Source organism: Anolis carolinensis, chromosome 4 (genome assembly GCF_035594765.1).
Source record: "Anolis carolinensis isolate JA03-04 chromosome 4, rAnoCar3.1.pri, whole genome shotgun sequence".
Classification (NCBI taxonomy): domain Eukaryota; kingdom Metazoa; phylum Chordata; class Lepidosauria; order Squamata; family Dactyloidae; genus Anolis; species Anolis carolinensis.
The window spans coordinates 77,391,739-77,408,588 of record NC_085844.1 but is presented as its reverse complement, the minus strand read 5'-3'; the positions used below and the strand labels follow the sequence as shown (position 1 = coordinate 77,408,588).

The window sequence follows — 16,850 nt, the reverse complement described above, 5'->3', positions numbered from 1 at the left end:
AGTGCATTGTGTTTTAATGTTGTTGACTTTGGGAAGGCACTTTCTCAATTGATCTTTGTTGCACCATTCATAAACTCCTCTTTTTATTCTTTGATATTTTCAGAAGTCTTTAACTACTAACCAATGGCTTCATAATCTGAAAAATTCTGTTTGAATTTAAGAAAGAAAAAAAAAGTATGATTGGCTGGTCAAGTATAGAGATTGAGGCCTTCTGTTACAGCAGGCAGCACCAACACGACTATACAGTAGGCCCTCGGTATCTGCTGGTTATTTATTATTTTATTTATAGAGTCAGAAGCAAATTGAGAATACAGTTAGAATGTATTAAAAATGCAAACAAAGTTTAAAACTTGACATTATACTAGATTTCTTTTGACCAGAAGCCGGCCACTTGGGAGTGCCTGTGGTGTCACTGTGAGAAGGTCCTCCATTGTGCATGTGGCAGGGCTCAGGTTGCATTGTAGTAAGTGGTCTGTAGTTCGCTCTTCTCCACACTCACATGTTGTGGATTCCACTTTGTAGCCCCATTTCTTAAGATTAGCAATGCATCTTGTGGTGCCAGAGTTCAGTCTGTTCAGTGCCTTCCAAGTCGCCCAGTCTTTTGTGTGCCCAGGAGGGAGTTTCTCATCTGGTATCAGGCATGGATTTAGGGTCTGGGTTTTAACCTGCCACTTTTGGACTCTCGCTTGCTGAGGTGTTCCTGCAACTATCTCTGTAGATCTTAGAAATAATCATATTAATCTAAAAATATGAAAGATGTTTGCTGTTGGGATGAAATTTAGAACTATGTGAACTAATGGGTTCAGTGCCTCTTAGCATATGGTGGTAGCATATTTCTGGCATGTTGCCACTTAATCCTGCTATCCTTAAGTCTCAGTAAACCAAATAAGGCTTTTAGGACTCTAGCTCATTCACTAAGTATTTCATTTTCACTTTCCAAAAAGAGAATGATGTTTGTTTGACACACAGTGGGAACTGTACTCTGAAAATAGGGATGCCTGAGTGAAAACTGAAAATCTCACCTGTACTTTTAATGGTTGTGTAAAGGAGGAATGATTGCCAAGTGCTGTAGGCTGTATTTCAGAGGAAGGAACTGCCAAAACAATCTCTGAGTAGTCCTTGTCTAAGAAAATTCTATGAAATTCATGAGATCACCATAATCTCTCTAGCTTTCAGTTTGGTAACCCTATTAACAATTAGAAGGAACTGTGTTAATCTAAAAATATGAAACATCTTTAATGTTGGGATGAAATGAAGAGCTATGTGGAGGAATTAAAAGAATTGTTGTTCTCAGTGTATGGTGGTAGCAAGAGTTTGTAGAAATGCTGCATAAAGAACACATATTCCTATACTCTTGTGCTGTTGGATTCAAAGGAGACTACAGATGCAACATGTAAAGATAGCTCTTGGTGAGTCATTGTATTGTTGATGAATCATTGATTCATTGTTGCCGCAATTATGTAATGATGGCTTATGGGACCTGCCTTGGCTGAAAGCCATTGCTCTTTAGTCTTCTGGTAATAGCTCCAATTCCAGTCTTACCCATCAGGAATAATTTCTTGCTAAAAGGAGTGTAGGGGTTATTTTGTAGGAATTCTGCGGCAGATGGTTATTTTTATAGAAGCAGACTTTTATGACTCACTCTCCTTTCATTTACCATTAGAAGAAGCTCTTAACTTTCCTTTTTTGTCCCTTTTCTGGGTTTCGGATGGTAGCCATACATTTCAAAACTTGGTGTTGCCTATTAGGTTTGCAAATTATAAAGAAATAGGAATGGACTCTAAGAAGCTTTCAGTGTCCCAAAAATAGATCAGTAGAAGCAATCTTGTCAAAATATCGTAACACTCCCTTCTTCTATTATTGACTGGGGACTCCACATGATTATAGGGATGAAATTTCAGATGCACAAACCCTTCCATATATTGACACAGGAAAGAATCTTCCTTGTGAATATTGAGACCAGGATGGGGGAAGACATGAAGTGTAATTTCACTCCTTCTTAAATTACATGAATCCTCTCCTTCACAAGGAGCACAGGGGTACTTCCACTGTTTGCAAAACATCAAATATTTTAGTTTCAGAGGTATGCAGTTTAAACTCCCTACTTTAGTTCTTTCATCTTAAGAGTGTAGTTGGTTTTTTTGGAACCTACTAATCAGCTCAGTTATGTACAAGCCCTTCTCAAATGGATTAAATAGTCTTTACCATTGAGAAGGTCTGTTGTAGCAGGGCGTGGAAATGTGTTGTTCTTGGATTAATACCAGAATCAATGTGTAGAAGTGACATGAGCCCCAATACAGCTGGAAGGCTACAGGTTTTCATCCCTCCCTTATGGAAATGGCATGTCTGATACTATGGTGGATACCTACCACCTTTGATAAGCAACATACTGTAGCCTGATCAAACAAATGAACCAAGATATTGGCAACAAATGTGTCTGTGCTGTTGAATTATGTCTAATGCTGCTTCTTGTTTTGAGAGCACAAACTCTGCCACGTTTGTATAGCCTCTCTGTACTTCTACTCTGACCTAACTGTTCAATTATTATCATCATTGTCATCATTATTGTATTTACTTATATACCACTTTTTTCTTTTAAAGGGACTCAAAGCGGTAAACAGTGATAAAAACCATACAATATGAAAACTCTTTCTGAAACTTATTCTAAATTTGTTTTCCAATAGTTTATACTCCTTTAGAATAATATTTTAATAATTAGACGTATCTTGTCAGCATTATTTATTTATTTCCATCATTTCTATCCCGTCCTTCTCTCCCGAAGGGACTCAGGGTGGCTCACAGTGTGCTTGTCCACATGAGTGAAATATGCATACCTCCTCCAGCTTAGTCCAGGGCAGTTATCAAATGCAGGTCTCCAACTCACCAGAGGTGACTAACCCCCTTTTCCCCTGGTGGCTGATGTGCAGGTTCAACACACGATGGACTCTTGCTGTTTTCTGCACAGCACAGGTAAATTAATGTAGCGGGAGAAAGAAAGGATCACCCATCCTTCCCAATCATCTATAAGTCCCAGGTTGTGAAACATGAGTAGGGTGCCTTCAAAGCTACAAGAAGACTTAATGCTTCCATGTGGGAGACTGTGAACAGAAATTCTGTTCCTTCAAGCCACTAAAAACTCCAAACCATGTTTGTACTGACAGTTGAGTCCTATTGTTACATATACAGGCAGTTCCTGAGTTAGAAACATCCGACTTACAAACAACTCATAATTAAGTATGGGAGTGAGACAACAAGAGAGAAAAATCTACCTCTCCCTAGGAAGGGAAATTAACTTCAGAATCAGTTATCATAGAGCAGTGATTCCCAAAGTGGGCGCTACCACCCCCTGGTGGGCGCTGCAGCAATCCAGGGGGGCAGTGATGGCCACAGGTGCATTTGGGGGCAGAGCTAGAGGAGTGGGCGTGGCTTATTCCCAAGAGCCTGAGACAGGGCTGAGAATCTATACCTCTCCTAAGGCGCTTGTTGAGATACAGAGGGCGGAGCTAGGGAAGGGGGCAGGGTCTCCTTCCAAGAGCCCGAGACAGGGCTGAGCCTCTATACCTCTCCTGAGAGGTCTTTTAGGACTAAAGGGTGGGGGCGGGGCCTCTTCCCAAGAGCCTCTGTATACCTCCCCTGAGGCGCTTGTTAGAACACGGGGGTGGGGTATAGAGGTTCAGCCCTGTCAGGCACTTGGGAAGAGTCCCTGGCTTCTCCTCTAGACCCGCCCCCTCCTCTAGACCCGCCCCTGTATCCTGGCACAGGGATAGAAGCTCAGCCCTGCCTCAGAGCTTGTAACTCCGCCCATCCCAGTCCTGGCTGCCCATTTGTGGCCCCGCCTACCTCCCCTCCCCCTCCCAGCCCTGCATCTTGGACTAGGGGAGAGGCTCAGCCCTGCCCTCTTGAGCAGAAGCCATGCCCACCCCTCTAAGCCACACACCCCTTTCCAGGGGGCGCTGAGTCATATTTTTTCTGGAAAGGGGGGTGGTAGGGCAAATATGTTTGGGAACCACTGTCATAGAGAAAAGGTTTCGCAATTGAAGGTTTATCACCAATCCTTGTTTTTGTAACAAGTTGAATTTTTCAAAATCCAAGTATCACAGGGATAGAAAGTGAGGTGAAATCTTCTGAACAGAGGCACAGACACCAAAACAAACCCCACAGGGGTGTTAATCCTTCTCTATGCTATCCAAAGATGTGTGTGTGTGTGTGTGTGTGTGTGTGTGTGTGTGTGTGTATGGCTGGAGTTACATTTAAAAATGTACCTGCTCTGACTTATATACAAATTCAACTTAACAACAAACCTACAGAACCTATCTTGTTCATAACTTGGGGACTACCTATACACTAGGATAGCATCCAGAACATGTGAGGCAGAACAATATCCTTAGGAGGCCTAGGATAAATTGTCTTGCACACACCTTATTGCCCTCTGAGAAAAGGGAACAGTTGGAGAAGTAATGAGAATGGTGTGAGGTGATATTTGGTGCTATCAACCAAATGCAATCTGAAATGGCCTTTAAATAGAAGCTGCAGCAGCACTGGAAGTTTTTAAACTGGCAAACATGTTGAATATTGTCCGGGAGAGTTATTTGTTGCAGCTTATTCTTATCTGTATCCCTTGTAGATCTGGGAAAGCTGATGGCCTCTCCTGGAAAGATTTGCCACAGCATCATGATGACTGGAATATCAGAAGTTGGGGAATTATCCTTGGAGCCTTTGGTTACTTGCAAACTGTGCTTATCTGAATATTCCCTGGATAAAATGACTTCTCTGCAAGACTGCAGCTGCATCTTTTGTACATCGGTAAGTTTGGAGAGCAAGGAAGAGAGTAGGTTGAAATCACCAAGCAGCTAAATAACAATATTGAGTATACTTGATTTATTTATAACATTCATACATCACTTTGTAGTTGTAATGGATCTCAGAGCAACTTTTATGTCAAACACAAGATGGTTATTGCCCTCATGCCAATAGTCTAAAGAGGATATTAAAAGAAATGGGGAAGAGGGCGGGAGAAGGGCAACAAGAAGACTCAGGGCCGAAATCTTATGTTATAAGGAAGTGTAATGCTAATGCATTCAACCTAATTAAGAATAAATAGAATGAGTCTTTCTTTTTTTGTTTATAGATACTATACTCTTTAAAAATGTGTCTAAACCTGAACATTTTCAAGATCTGTTGAAAGATATATTTCCCATGCAAAACTAAATATACATTGATTCTCATTTGAACTTAAAAAAGATGTTCTCCTTTAAGATGTAGCTCTTTCGTCTAAATAGTAAATCCCATTTGGAAAAAACAGGATATTTCCCTTTGCAGTTCTGGAGTGAATCTCTTTTCCTCACAAGGAAAACAGTGCTTGGAACAGCTGTTCACTTCATCTCACTGTGGCCCTATATTACATCATTACTAAACCAAGACCCTGCCCAGATTATTGCCATTTTCCAGATCGATAGGTTGATTTTCCATTGTTTCATCTACTGAGTAAATTCGATTGTACTAACCTTTAATGTTAGGAGTGGTCTGAGTGTGGAAAATGGCCTGAATGGGGTTCACCAGACACTGTATGTTAAGAGAACAATGTTTCAGTGTTTTACAATCTCTCTGGTTTACGTATGATAATGACAATCTGGCATTGTGTGGTGCCAGAGCCTGATCTGTACATGATAGCTCTGTATTTGCTCAGTCATCCATATTCCTATATGGATAGCATTGCCAAGCAAAATTTAGCAGCTGTCATTGTATGGAGAGTTGATAAAGAGAGAATTCATACGGTTCGACCTAGATCTTAGAAAAGCCACCATTTTGCAACAAAAATCCCCCATCAGCATGGCAACATTGACTGGGCAGTTTGAGGAACTATAGTCCAAAAAAGTTGTTTTCCTAAGCTTTAGTAGGCCATGTTACACCCATCTCTAACTATTTCTGGTAATGCTGTTGCACCCTTACATTTGAACATCCACCTGTTAATTTTTTTGGTACTGTGTAATCAAATTATTATTGCAATATATTTCCTAGCCTTTTACCTTCAATCCAACTCTGGGGAAACTAGGTTATCATTAGAGATGCTGAGTGTAATTTGCATGTAGTGGTTAGGAATCTGCCCCTCCCTCCATAACACCTTCACGCATACCATTGAGATTTTCTAGCATAGCCAGACGGTTATGTAAGGCTATGATATTCAGGACAAGATATTATGGAAGGAATGATGACACTGTTCTACTTACTGCATTATATCACATTGAATAGATCATGTTTTGGAGTTGGCTAAACTGTAACAAGGAAATCAAATGTTCTTAAATGTAGGGTAATTTCCAGGTCAGTTTTTCCATGCTGAAACAAATGTATGCATGTTTGTGTTTACTGTTTAGCTGTCCAGTGAGCTTCATGCAGTATGGATTCACTATCAATGATAAAGTGGCTGTCATGGGATAGTGGGTTCAGACAATAAAGTCCACTGCCAGAGCGACAGCCTTTGACCTAAATCTAATCTTTAGACTAAATTAATTGAATTAATGGTATGTACATAAAACTTGATCTACTAAGTTTCTATTTATTTAATAGGTCAAATCAAGTTGTGAGAAACAACTGAATTAGGCTTCTCGTAAAATTTTAACGACAGTCCATAGCAGTTGATAGAAGCTCAATTCAGTTGTTGCTGTTACAATGTTGTTAGCCTTTGGCACAGTTGTGTATCTATGTGCAAAGTCATATATCAAGCAATATATTTTGAATTATTTTCCCCATTTTTTAATTCTACCCCGCTCCTCTTTTTAAAGCATGGAAAAACTATGTGTTGTGTCAAAGATCACTCTTGATTTGGCCTAGTAGATTAATTTCAACATTCATCTAAAATAGTGGTTCACAATCTGTGAGTCCCCAGATGTTTTGGCTTTCAACTCCCAGAAATCCTAACAGCTGGTAAATTGGTTGAGATTTTTGGGAATTGTAGGCCAAAACACCTGGGGACCCACAGGTTGAGAACCACTGATATAAAATGAATTGTGATGTTTCTAAATTTGGAAAATGCGAGAAAGAACAGTAGTTATAATCATGTATGTTATCGTCATTTTATACTTTTAATATTAAGTGAAGTAGTTGTGGCATTGAATGTTTGCCATTTATATGTATGTTAACTTCCCTGAGTCCCTCTGGGGAGAGAGGGCAGTCTAGAAATAAAGTATTATTATTATTATTATTATTATTATTATTATTATTATTATTATTATTAGTTGATAATTAGTGTTTTACCATGGAATGTTGGTCCATTACAACAACTTACACTTTTTTAATTACACAACAGAAATATGAGGCCTTGGACTAATGTAATTGAAATGGCTAAAAGGAATGGGGAAATTTTAGATTTTGGCATAATCCCTTCCCACTGATCATGCTGATTGGAGCTTTCAGGAGTTGTCCCAAACATCTGAAGAACCAATTAAATACTTCTGGGCAAATTCTGTGAGTGAGAGAGATGAGAAAAGAGGCCACTGAAGATACAGGTGCAATCGACACATTCGTTCTGCCAGAGCGCTTGTCGGTATTTTCATCTATGAACAGGCCACTACACTTTCGGCAGCTGGGTTTTCACTCATAGATTCTCAAGACTTTATTACACGAAGTAATATTCCATGGCAGTCACAGTATGATAGATAGTGGATATATGTCTACATGGGCACCTAAGATATCATATATCACTTCATTCATGCAATTGTGCTGATTCGAAAAGCCAAGCCCTGCGATAGTGCCTCCACATAGTATTGTAATCCCACTTTCCTATACTTCAGCTGTTCTATAATTTTTTAAATTCTTAGCAATTTTGCAGGTCTAGCAATGAATAACAAAAAGGCAAATACTATTATAGTATATTTTTATAGAAGAAGAATCCTACCCTCTGATATCACTTTGTTGTCTACATGGTAACACATTAGCAGAATGAATCCATTTCAGCAAGAGGGGTGATGGGCGCATTGTGGGAGTATGAACAATTTGCAGATTTTGTCTGCCAATAGTGGGGGGCAGGTTAATAGTGGGAAGATAACAGACCAGCAACAAGATACATATGGCATCATTCTATAGGGACCATTGCCAAACGCAACAGTCCAGCTGCAATGCCAATTTGACAGCCTTGATCAATAAAGTCCGTAGTATCATATAGGTATAAAGCATTATGTAAGCTGCTTCTCCCAGTTATGGAAAGTTCTTCAACTATTTTTGTATTCAAGGTTTCATAAAGAGGAATAACATTTGTTATTTGTCCTTTCCTTTATGGTCTTTGCCCCACACACCCATATTTTGGTCTTCTTCTAAAAGGAAAACAAACATTGTCCATAACATGATTAGAGATCTGTGTTTGTCTCCTTTCTGTTTTTGCTTTGAGAGTATTTTGAGGCCTGTTTCAGGAAATCCTATTTACCACTTCCCTTTTTTGACCTGAGGCAGCTATATAGAAAAAAAGTGCTTGAGCAGCATGTGGGTTTGATTGCCTTTCCCTCCTCCCACACACATTTTTGAGTTCTCTACATTGATGTGACCAATGGAGAAACAGGGCTAGGAAAGTTTGCATTTGTATGCCAATTGTCTTTTGGCTCTAATGCCTATTATCTAGATGTCACACCTATTCTATGACTCTATGTTGCTATACTTATTTCTGCTCCCCGTTCTTTAATCACTTTGATATTTTTTTAGTGTTTCCAAGCCATGGATGGTTGACTCCATAGATACAGAATCTGTGAAGATGTCAGAATAAAATGGTTGGCACAGGCATGTGTGCTTCCTGTGGACATTGTCACATCCATCCTTCATTTGGTCACTGGCAATTAGCTAGGATTCTGAGGAGAATCCATCCTGTTTGAGAAGGAGAATCACACCCCTTGGTGGATTTCTAGAAATAGAATCCCCCAGTCTGTTACCATTTTTAAAAGGCGAACTTACTAGAGAGTGCACAGAAGACCTGGAGGACTGCATGCACAGTTCCCACCTGTCTTAGAAGTACCTACATCTTTGGCTAGTTGCTTGTGATGAGTATGGAACTGGTATGGGAATGGTGTGGCCTTCCATATGTTGTTGTACTACATCTTCCAGCTTTCAGACTTGGCTATACTGGCCAGAGCTGGTGGAAATAGCAGTCCATCAAGATCTGGAGGGTGGCACAATTGCCTTCTGAGGTTTAAGGGTAGTTGGAGCTGACCTGAAGGCAACGCTATTGGCCAACTTGTTTATGCACATGTTAGTTAGGAACAAAATGATAGTGTGTCAAGTGTAATGGGTTAAATAGCACCACAAAAAGAGTCAACACAATCTACTTTTCAATGTGGCCTTTAATGCACATAAGTGAAAATTACTGAGAGGGAGCCTAGTATAGAGGTTGGAGGATTGACCCAGAATATAGGAAACCAGGCTCAAATCTCCAAATGACTAACAACTTTGTTCAGGTTGACACCATATCTCAGCTTAACCCATCTCAGTGTTGCTATGTAGATAAAACTGGGGAATAGGGGCATATGTGTCTTGAACTCCTTGCAGGAAACGTGGGATACAAATGTAATAAATGAAGAAAAACTTGTTGGCAATAAGCCTATATAGAGAATTATTCTTCCCCCATCCCCCAAAAAACAACATCTGTTAAGTGATGTGTGGTAAAAATAAATCCCCTCTCACCACTTGATGTGGTGGAGCCCTTGGTGGTGCAGTGGGTTAAACGCTTGTTCTGGCAGGACTGATGACTTGAAAGTTGAGTTGCTGATCTGAAGGTTGCTGGTTGGAATCCAACCCGGGGAAAGCGTGGATGAGCTCCCTCTATCAGCTCCAGCTCCATGCGGGGACATGAAAGAAGCCTCCCATAAGGATGGTAAAAGCATCAAAACATCTGGGCGTCCCCTAGGCAACATCCTTGCAGACGGCCAATTCTCTCACACCAGAACCACTTGCAGTTTCACAAGTTGCTCCTGACACATACACACACACAACCAATTTGATGTGGTAATAGTTGAAGAAATGCTTGCAAGAAAGAGAGGCAGTAAAGATACTTACATTTTCATTCTTCATAATGGTGAATGAGCCAGATATAATTACAGTACAACTCAAATTTTATTTTAAAAATATGCCCTTCAACCCATAAGAGGATATCAGCAATCAGTCCTTATGTCAGCAATGCATGTTCTTGGTTTTGTTTTGTTATTTAATTGAAAGAGCCCTAACGTAGATACAAGAGATTGTTGCAAATATCTCCAAAAAGAATGGAATATGGTGGCAACAGGAACTGATAAAACCCAATATTGTAAGAAGCCAAGCTTCCTTAGTCTAACCTGGATGAGCCTATAGGTAATGAGGAACTATAGGCAGGAAAGTCCATGGTTAAATGGGCAAGCCTTTTCCTCTACACCCAGCACAGAAAGACAGCTCTCTGTTTTCCATCTCTCATTGTCCAGCAGACAAGTATACTTTTCCTTTTCAGGCAAGTAATTTTTCAAACTATTTTATCTTTTTGGGGAGCCTTCCTCATCCATTTGGTGGGTTTCACAAGAATCAATACACCACTGGAATGTCACAAAGAGTATGTTTGATGACTATTTAGAGAACAAAAAAATTAAATAAATATCTGCTTTCCCCATCTCTTTCTGGAGGAAATTGTTACAGCACCAACTTTTTGCCAATCCTTAGTTCATTAAAATTGTTAGGGATTCATTTCTAAGTAACTTATAGTTCACCAGTCAGGCAACATGTTCAGATCTTGGGTTGCTAGGTAATGACTCAAAAGGCTCCTCTCACTACAAGTCTATGTTATTATTCAAGACCATTTATAACCTTCCCCCACATCCACAAACAAAAAGGACTGGTATCAGTACATCACATGGGGTTTTCCTTCCAAGTACACCTAGTGCTTTCTTTGTTCACCATGTTCCATTAACTCTCGCTATTTCAGAACTTCAAAAGGTTTCCAGCTGACTAATTGCAACCCTTATTACCACTGAAAGCCAATAAAAGGTAAAACACAAGTGCAGCACTACCCATTTTAACATCTAATTTGCATCCAATAAAGGTAGCGAGAAATTAGGGGTGTTCTGGATGGGGCTTTTATTCAAGGTTATTCTGTATGAAACTATACAATCAGATTTATTCACAAAATTGGTGTGTGTGGGTGTTCTAAAAACATCTTCCAGATACCAAAATCCATAGATGTTCAAATCCTTTATATAAAGTGGCAAAATGAAAGCTTGCTTTTTTGTAATTTTTGGGACACACACACACATTTCAGGCCATAGGTGGTTGAATCCGTGACTGCAGAATCTGTGGATAAAGAGGCCCAACTGTATTTTTATACATTTGGAATAATATACAAATCTAAATTGCATACACAAATACTAGCAGTTAAGAAATGTGTGTCTGTGCGTTCAAGTCACCTATTGACTTATGGCAAACTCATACATTCTAAGAGTTTTCCTTAGGAAAGGAATAAATGGTGGTTTGCCAGTTCCCTACTGGCAAATATAGCCTACTAAGCACCAGCTTACCTTCAAGATCAGACTGGCGTTAGTAGCTTTAGGGTAGGGATTCCCAAACTAAGGTTCACGGGCTGGATGTGGCCCTCCTAGGTCTTTTGTCCAGCCCTAAACTTTAGACTTAGGGTCACCCTAAGTCTGACATGACTTGAAGGCACATAACAAAAACAATCCTAATGAACTTGACTATCTTATCAGCCAAAAGCAGGCCCATATTTCCCGTAGAAATCCTAGTAAGTTTATGTTGGTTATAATTGTTCTTTTTTATTATTATTATTATTATTATTATTATTATTATTATTATTATTATTGTTGTTGTTGTTATTATTACACTACAAATAATATATGTACAGTATGCATAGGAATTCATTCATTTTTCCCAAACTATAGTCTAGCCCCACAACAGTCTGGGGGATCGTAAACTGGCTCTCTGCTTATAAAGTTTGAGGACTCCTGCTTTAGGGTATTTTGGCTCTTTAGCAGTTAAAATGGGAGCCTGTAAAAGAGGACTTTAATTCAGGGAAGAGCTCAAAAACTAAAACTTAAAGACCCTATCATAGTTATAGTTCTGTTATTCCACTGTAATTGCCATGGGAACATACGCGAAACCAAAGATAATATTGAACTCTAGTGAAATGAAGGACATTCAGTACAAGAATACTATAGAGTTGCTCTGGAGGATCTAGAAAATGTCCAGAGAAGTCACATTTTGTTGGAAGTAGATACATTAAGTTGTAGGTATCAGTCCCACAGATATAGGGGGTCACACTTAATTAACTGTTATGTCAAGATTACATTTGATATTATACAGTTTCTAGAATTTCCTAGCTACCATGTTGGCTAGAGTATTTGGGGAGTTATAGCCCTGAAAAGCAAATGTTTCCAGATTCTGATGTGAGTCAGAAGTTCTGTTTTCTGATGAAAAAAAAATCTAACCATGTCAAATGAGAAAGCAGATGCCAAAATAGTGGAAATTGATGATTTGGATAAATAAATTGGGAAAAGGAAAAAGCATTTAGTTTTGTTTTTTGCCATTTTGTTTGCTTGCTTGCTGTAGCCTAACAGTTTTTCTTTCCTATGAACAGAATTATTACGCACCCATTTACGTCTGGCAAACATAAGAACAATGCACGTATATGATGTGCCATGATCACACCTGACAACAGACAGTTTGTACACAGTCTGTAGTCCTGTGTAAGCAGCTGGCAGATATGAGCATGGGTGGAAGCAAAATGATGATCTGCAGATATTGATCTGTTCCACAAATTAACTCCCCCATCCTTTCAGTTAAGCACATTTTTTAAAGCAAATTTCTAAACAAATTTGTCCAGTGCTCTTACAAAGCCTTTTATAGTAAAATAAAAATAAAAATAAAAATCAAGCTTCTGCATCATTGCTCTTTCCCTTAGCCTTGCACCATGCCTGCATTATCCATTTGTCCATTGCAATCCACTGCTTGTTTGAGATGAGATATAATCACAAACAGCAACTCCTCTTAAAAACTAATTTATTTATTTATTATATTTATTTATAACCTGCTTTATCTCTCCCAGAGGAGACTCAAAGCGGCTTCATGTAAAAGCATTTGTATACCATTTAAAATGTACAAATATACAAACATTAAAACAGAATTAAATATAAACAGTATTAAAAATTCCACAGTTAAAAACCATTAAAATCTTCTAGGTCTGTAGATATAGAACATTAGAGCATGGTTTTGTCATTAAAGACTGTGATGTTTTAGTTCTCCTGAGGGATATCAGCAACTTTTGTTTACATCCTCCTTTCAAAGTCTTTAGTTAAATAGTTGTCAACCTTTGTCCCTCCAGATATTCTGGACTTTAATTCCCAAAAACCCTGGCCACTAGCCATACTTATTGAGATGTCTGAATTGAAATCTGAAACATGTGGAGGGATGACATTTGTGAACCATTTCTTCAGCTGATGTGTTCTTATTTCATACCAATCCTCGTCAGAGATATTTTGCAGCCAACACAATCATTGTAACAGCAGATTTTAATCTATCTACAAATAATTTTTTGTTAAATAAAGAATAGGCTGCAAGCCTAAGCATGCTGTCTAGGGCCCCTAATAATAATAATAATAATAATAATAATAATAATAATAATAATAATAATAGAAGAAAAACAACAGGAAAAACTCAGCCGCTATCAGGACCTCAAGATTGAACTTCAAAGACTCTGGCAGAAACCAGTGCAGGTGGTCCCGGTGGTGATGGGCACACTGGGTGCCGTGCCAAAAGATCTCAGCCGGCATTTGGAAACAATAGAAATTGACAAAATTACGATCTGCCAGCTGCAAAAGGCCACCCTGCTGGGATCTGCGCTTATCATCCGAAAATACATCACACAGTCCTAGACACTTGGGAAGTGTTCGACTTGTGATTTTGTGATACGAAATCCAGCATATCTATCTTGTTTGCTGTGTCATAATAAAATAACAACAACAACAACAACTTTATTTTTATAACCCACCTCCATCTCCCTGAAGGGTCTCGGGCGGCTTACATATAGAAGAGGAAGTTCAACAGATATAAAAGCAAACAAACCATTAAAACAAAACAAAACCACCCCTAAAATAAAATAAAATAAAATAGGAACATCGTAAAATACAACAATCCGTATACACACAGTTAAGCATAAGAGAAAAAACAGCAAGATTTAAGCTCCATCAGACTGTGTTCAACAAAAAACTAATAACCATAGTTACAAAATGGGCATGACCTGGCTATAAAGTTGGTCAGGCATGGGATAGTGCAAAACAATGTATGATAGGGCTGGCGAAATTGATGAGGTGCAGGGAACAGAGTACTAGGTGACCTAGGGACTGAGGATTTATCACTAAGGACTTCCACACAGCTGTATAAAATCCATATTGAACTAGATTATATGGCAGTGTCAATTTGGATAACCCAGTTCAAAGCAGATATTGTGGATTATCTGCCTTGATAGTCTGGGTTATTTGGCTGTGTGGAAGGGCCCTAAGAGGTCAGCTTCAGCGAGGAATCAGTGAAACTTGCTTTTGTGTAAGTACTGTAGTTTATTTACTTTGATTAGAATAGTGGTTTCTGTTAGCAGTGTTTAACTTTAGGCATAACTGTAGCAATTCATTTAATTTCTTTTGTGTTACAGACCACAAATGGAGACATATGCTTAGATGGCAAAGTGATTACATTTCCATTAAGTATCCTTTCCAGTAAATACTGAAAACCTTTTTTCCAAATGGGAAATTACAGGTTACAAAGCCAGGTCAGCTGCTGGAAATAACCACAGAAAACCACTGTTATTCTTTAACATACCATGGATTTGCTGTAGCAAATTTAATAATTGCAGTATTTTCTCCACTGTATATAGTTATAATGCTATAGTGAGAACCAGTGTCTTGATAATTGGACTAGGAAGCTAGTACACCAAAGCTCAAATCCCCCCTTGGCCACAGAAACCCATTGGGTAACATTGGCCAAGTCAACCTCAGAAAGCAAGGGAAGTCCCTTTCTAAACAAATCCTTCCAAGGAAACTCTCTGATAAGATCACCTTAGCTCACCATAAATTAGAAATAACTTGAATTCACATATCAGGAACAGCAAGTGCTATAGTACAAAGGTGATATTTCATTTCAGATTTCAAATTTCACAAAAATAGCATGGGAAGAGATTTTGGAAGGCTGGAGATCAGGTTGCTATAGTTGAATATAACCAGAAAACACTAATTCGGGGAATGCTGACTTACGACTTCATTACACAGATCATGCTCCCCCCCCTGCTGTTTTGCCAGACTCCATTTCAGTACAAACTATTCTATTTTATTTCAAAATCACCACAGTGTATGGAGATGACCATTACCAATTTTAATGTTGTTTCAAACACATTCATCTTCAGTCAAGAAGCATGTAAATCAAATTCAGATGTATTTAGCATATAAACAAAACTGAACATAGGTGCATGCTGAAAAATACATATACTGGAAGAAACTGTGCATACATTATATTGAGGAAAGGGCTTCCAAAAAGTGCATACATTAGAAAACTTTGATGCATATGACTTGATCCATTTCTGTGCATACACACAAAGATACATATACTGTAATTGTTTCTGAAAACACTTTCTAAAGATGATTTTTGTGGCCATTCATTAACTGATGTGAACACACACCAAAATGAACTTGCGTTGGGGAAATGTGAAACCTCAGAAAATCAGACTCCGTTTCATTAGACTCCATTTCGCCAGACTCTGTTGCCCCACGTGCTGCTCCTGAAGTGTCGCTGAAGTGTTGTTGAAGTATGCTGGCTCCAATGGAGCTAGCACAACATGGGAGCCATCTTGTGTTAGGAGGGAAATGTCTTACAGTGCTTCCACCCCAGTTGGGGGCAGAGCTTCAACAGGTCCAGCGACATTGTGTGATGGGCAACGTACCTATCTATTGTTGGACTGTGTCCCTTTTAGCATCCTAGGATGCTAAAAAAGGTAAGTGTGATGAGGTCTCTAGTGCAATGGTTCTTAACCTGTGGGTCCCTAGGTGTTTTGGCCTACAACTTCCAGAAATATCAGCCAGTTTACCAGCTGTTAGGATTTCTGGGAGCTGAAAGCCAAAACATCTGGGGACCCACAGGTTGAGAACCACTTCTCTAGAAGTTTACATCTTATAGAGCAGAACTCTCATTTTGTGAGTGGAAGTACTTTTTTAGTGGGTTGTTGTGAGTCTTTCAGGCTGGTATGGCCATGTTCCAGAAGCTTTCTCTCCTGACGTTTCACCCACATTTGTGGCAGGCATCTTCAGAGGTTGTGACCTCTGAGGATGCCTGCCACAGATGTGGGTAAAACGTCAGGAGAGAAAGCTTCTGGAACATGGCCATACAGCCCGAAAGACTCACAGCAACCCAGTGATTCTGGCCATGAAGTCTTCAACAATATACTTTTTTTAGTGTTTAGCATATGTTGTAAACATCCCTTGTGGGAACACTCACTGTGTGATGGCTGCATTTCTTGATACAAGAGTTTCTAAAATATTCTTGTTCACTTTGTCATTATGTACCTAGTATCCTGGTAGCTGACTGGAAAGAATATCTCAGCAGTTGTTACGTATCTTCACGTAGAATCCCAAATAATGGTGATGTTATAATAGTTTTCTAGGTAATATTTATTCAGGGAACATTTGCCATTTTAGTATTCCAAACAATCCAATTACAGTTGTCAACTTGGTAACTCAGCCTAAAACATAACAGACAAAAGAAATACTCAAACTGGAGAGAGAAAGAATTCACTAAATGAGCCATTAGATATTCAGCTCAGAAACCACCAATACACATTATCTTTGATATTAACTGCATGC

The 16,850-nt window shown here is 39.1% G+C and overlaps 1 protein-coding gene across 4 annotated transcripts in view; it reads left to right on the top strand.

Annotated features, from left to right (window-relative positions):
- The window catches only part of rnf144b (ring finger protein 144B), a 111,235-nt gene that overhangs the window by 72,452 nt on the left and 21,933 nt on the right, over positions 1–16,850 (top strand). For all 4 annotated transcript variants that reach the window (XR_010006114.1, XM_062980671.1, XM_008108803.3 and 1 more), the window contains one exon: positions 4,625–4,803. Coding sequence is in view for 3 of the 4 variants with exons in the window: in XM_062980671.1 (XP_062836741.1) it covers positions 4,625–4,803 (179 nt within the window). In the remaining variant the exon portion in view is untranslated. The remainder of the gene's footprint in view (positions 1–4,624; positions 4,804–16,850) is intronic.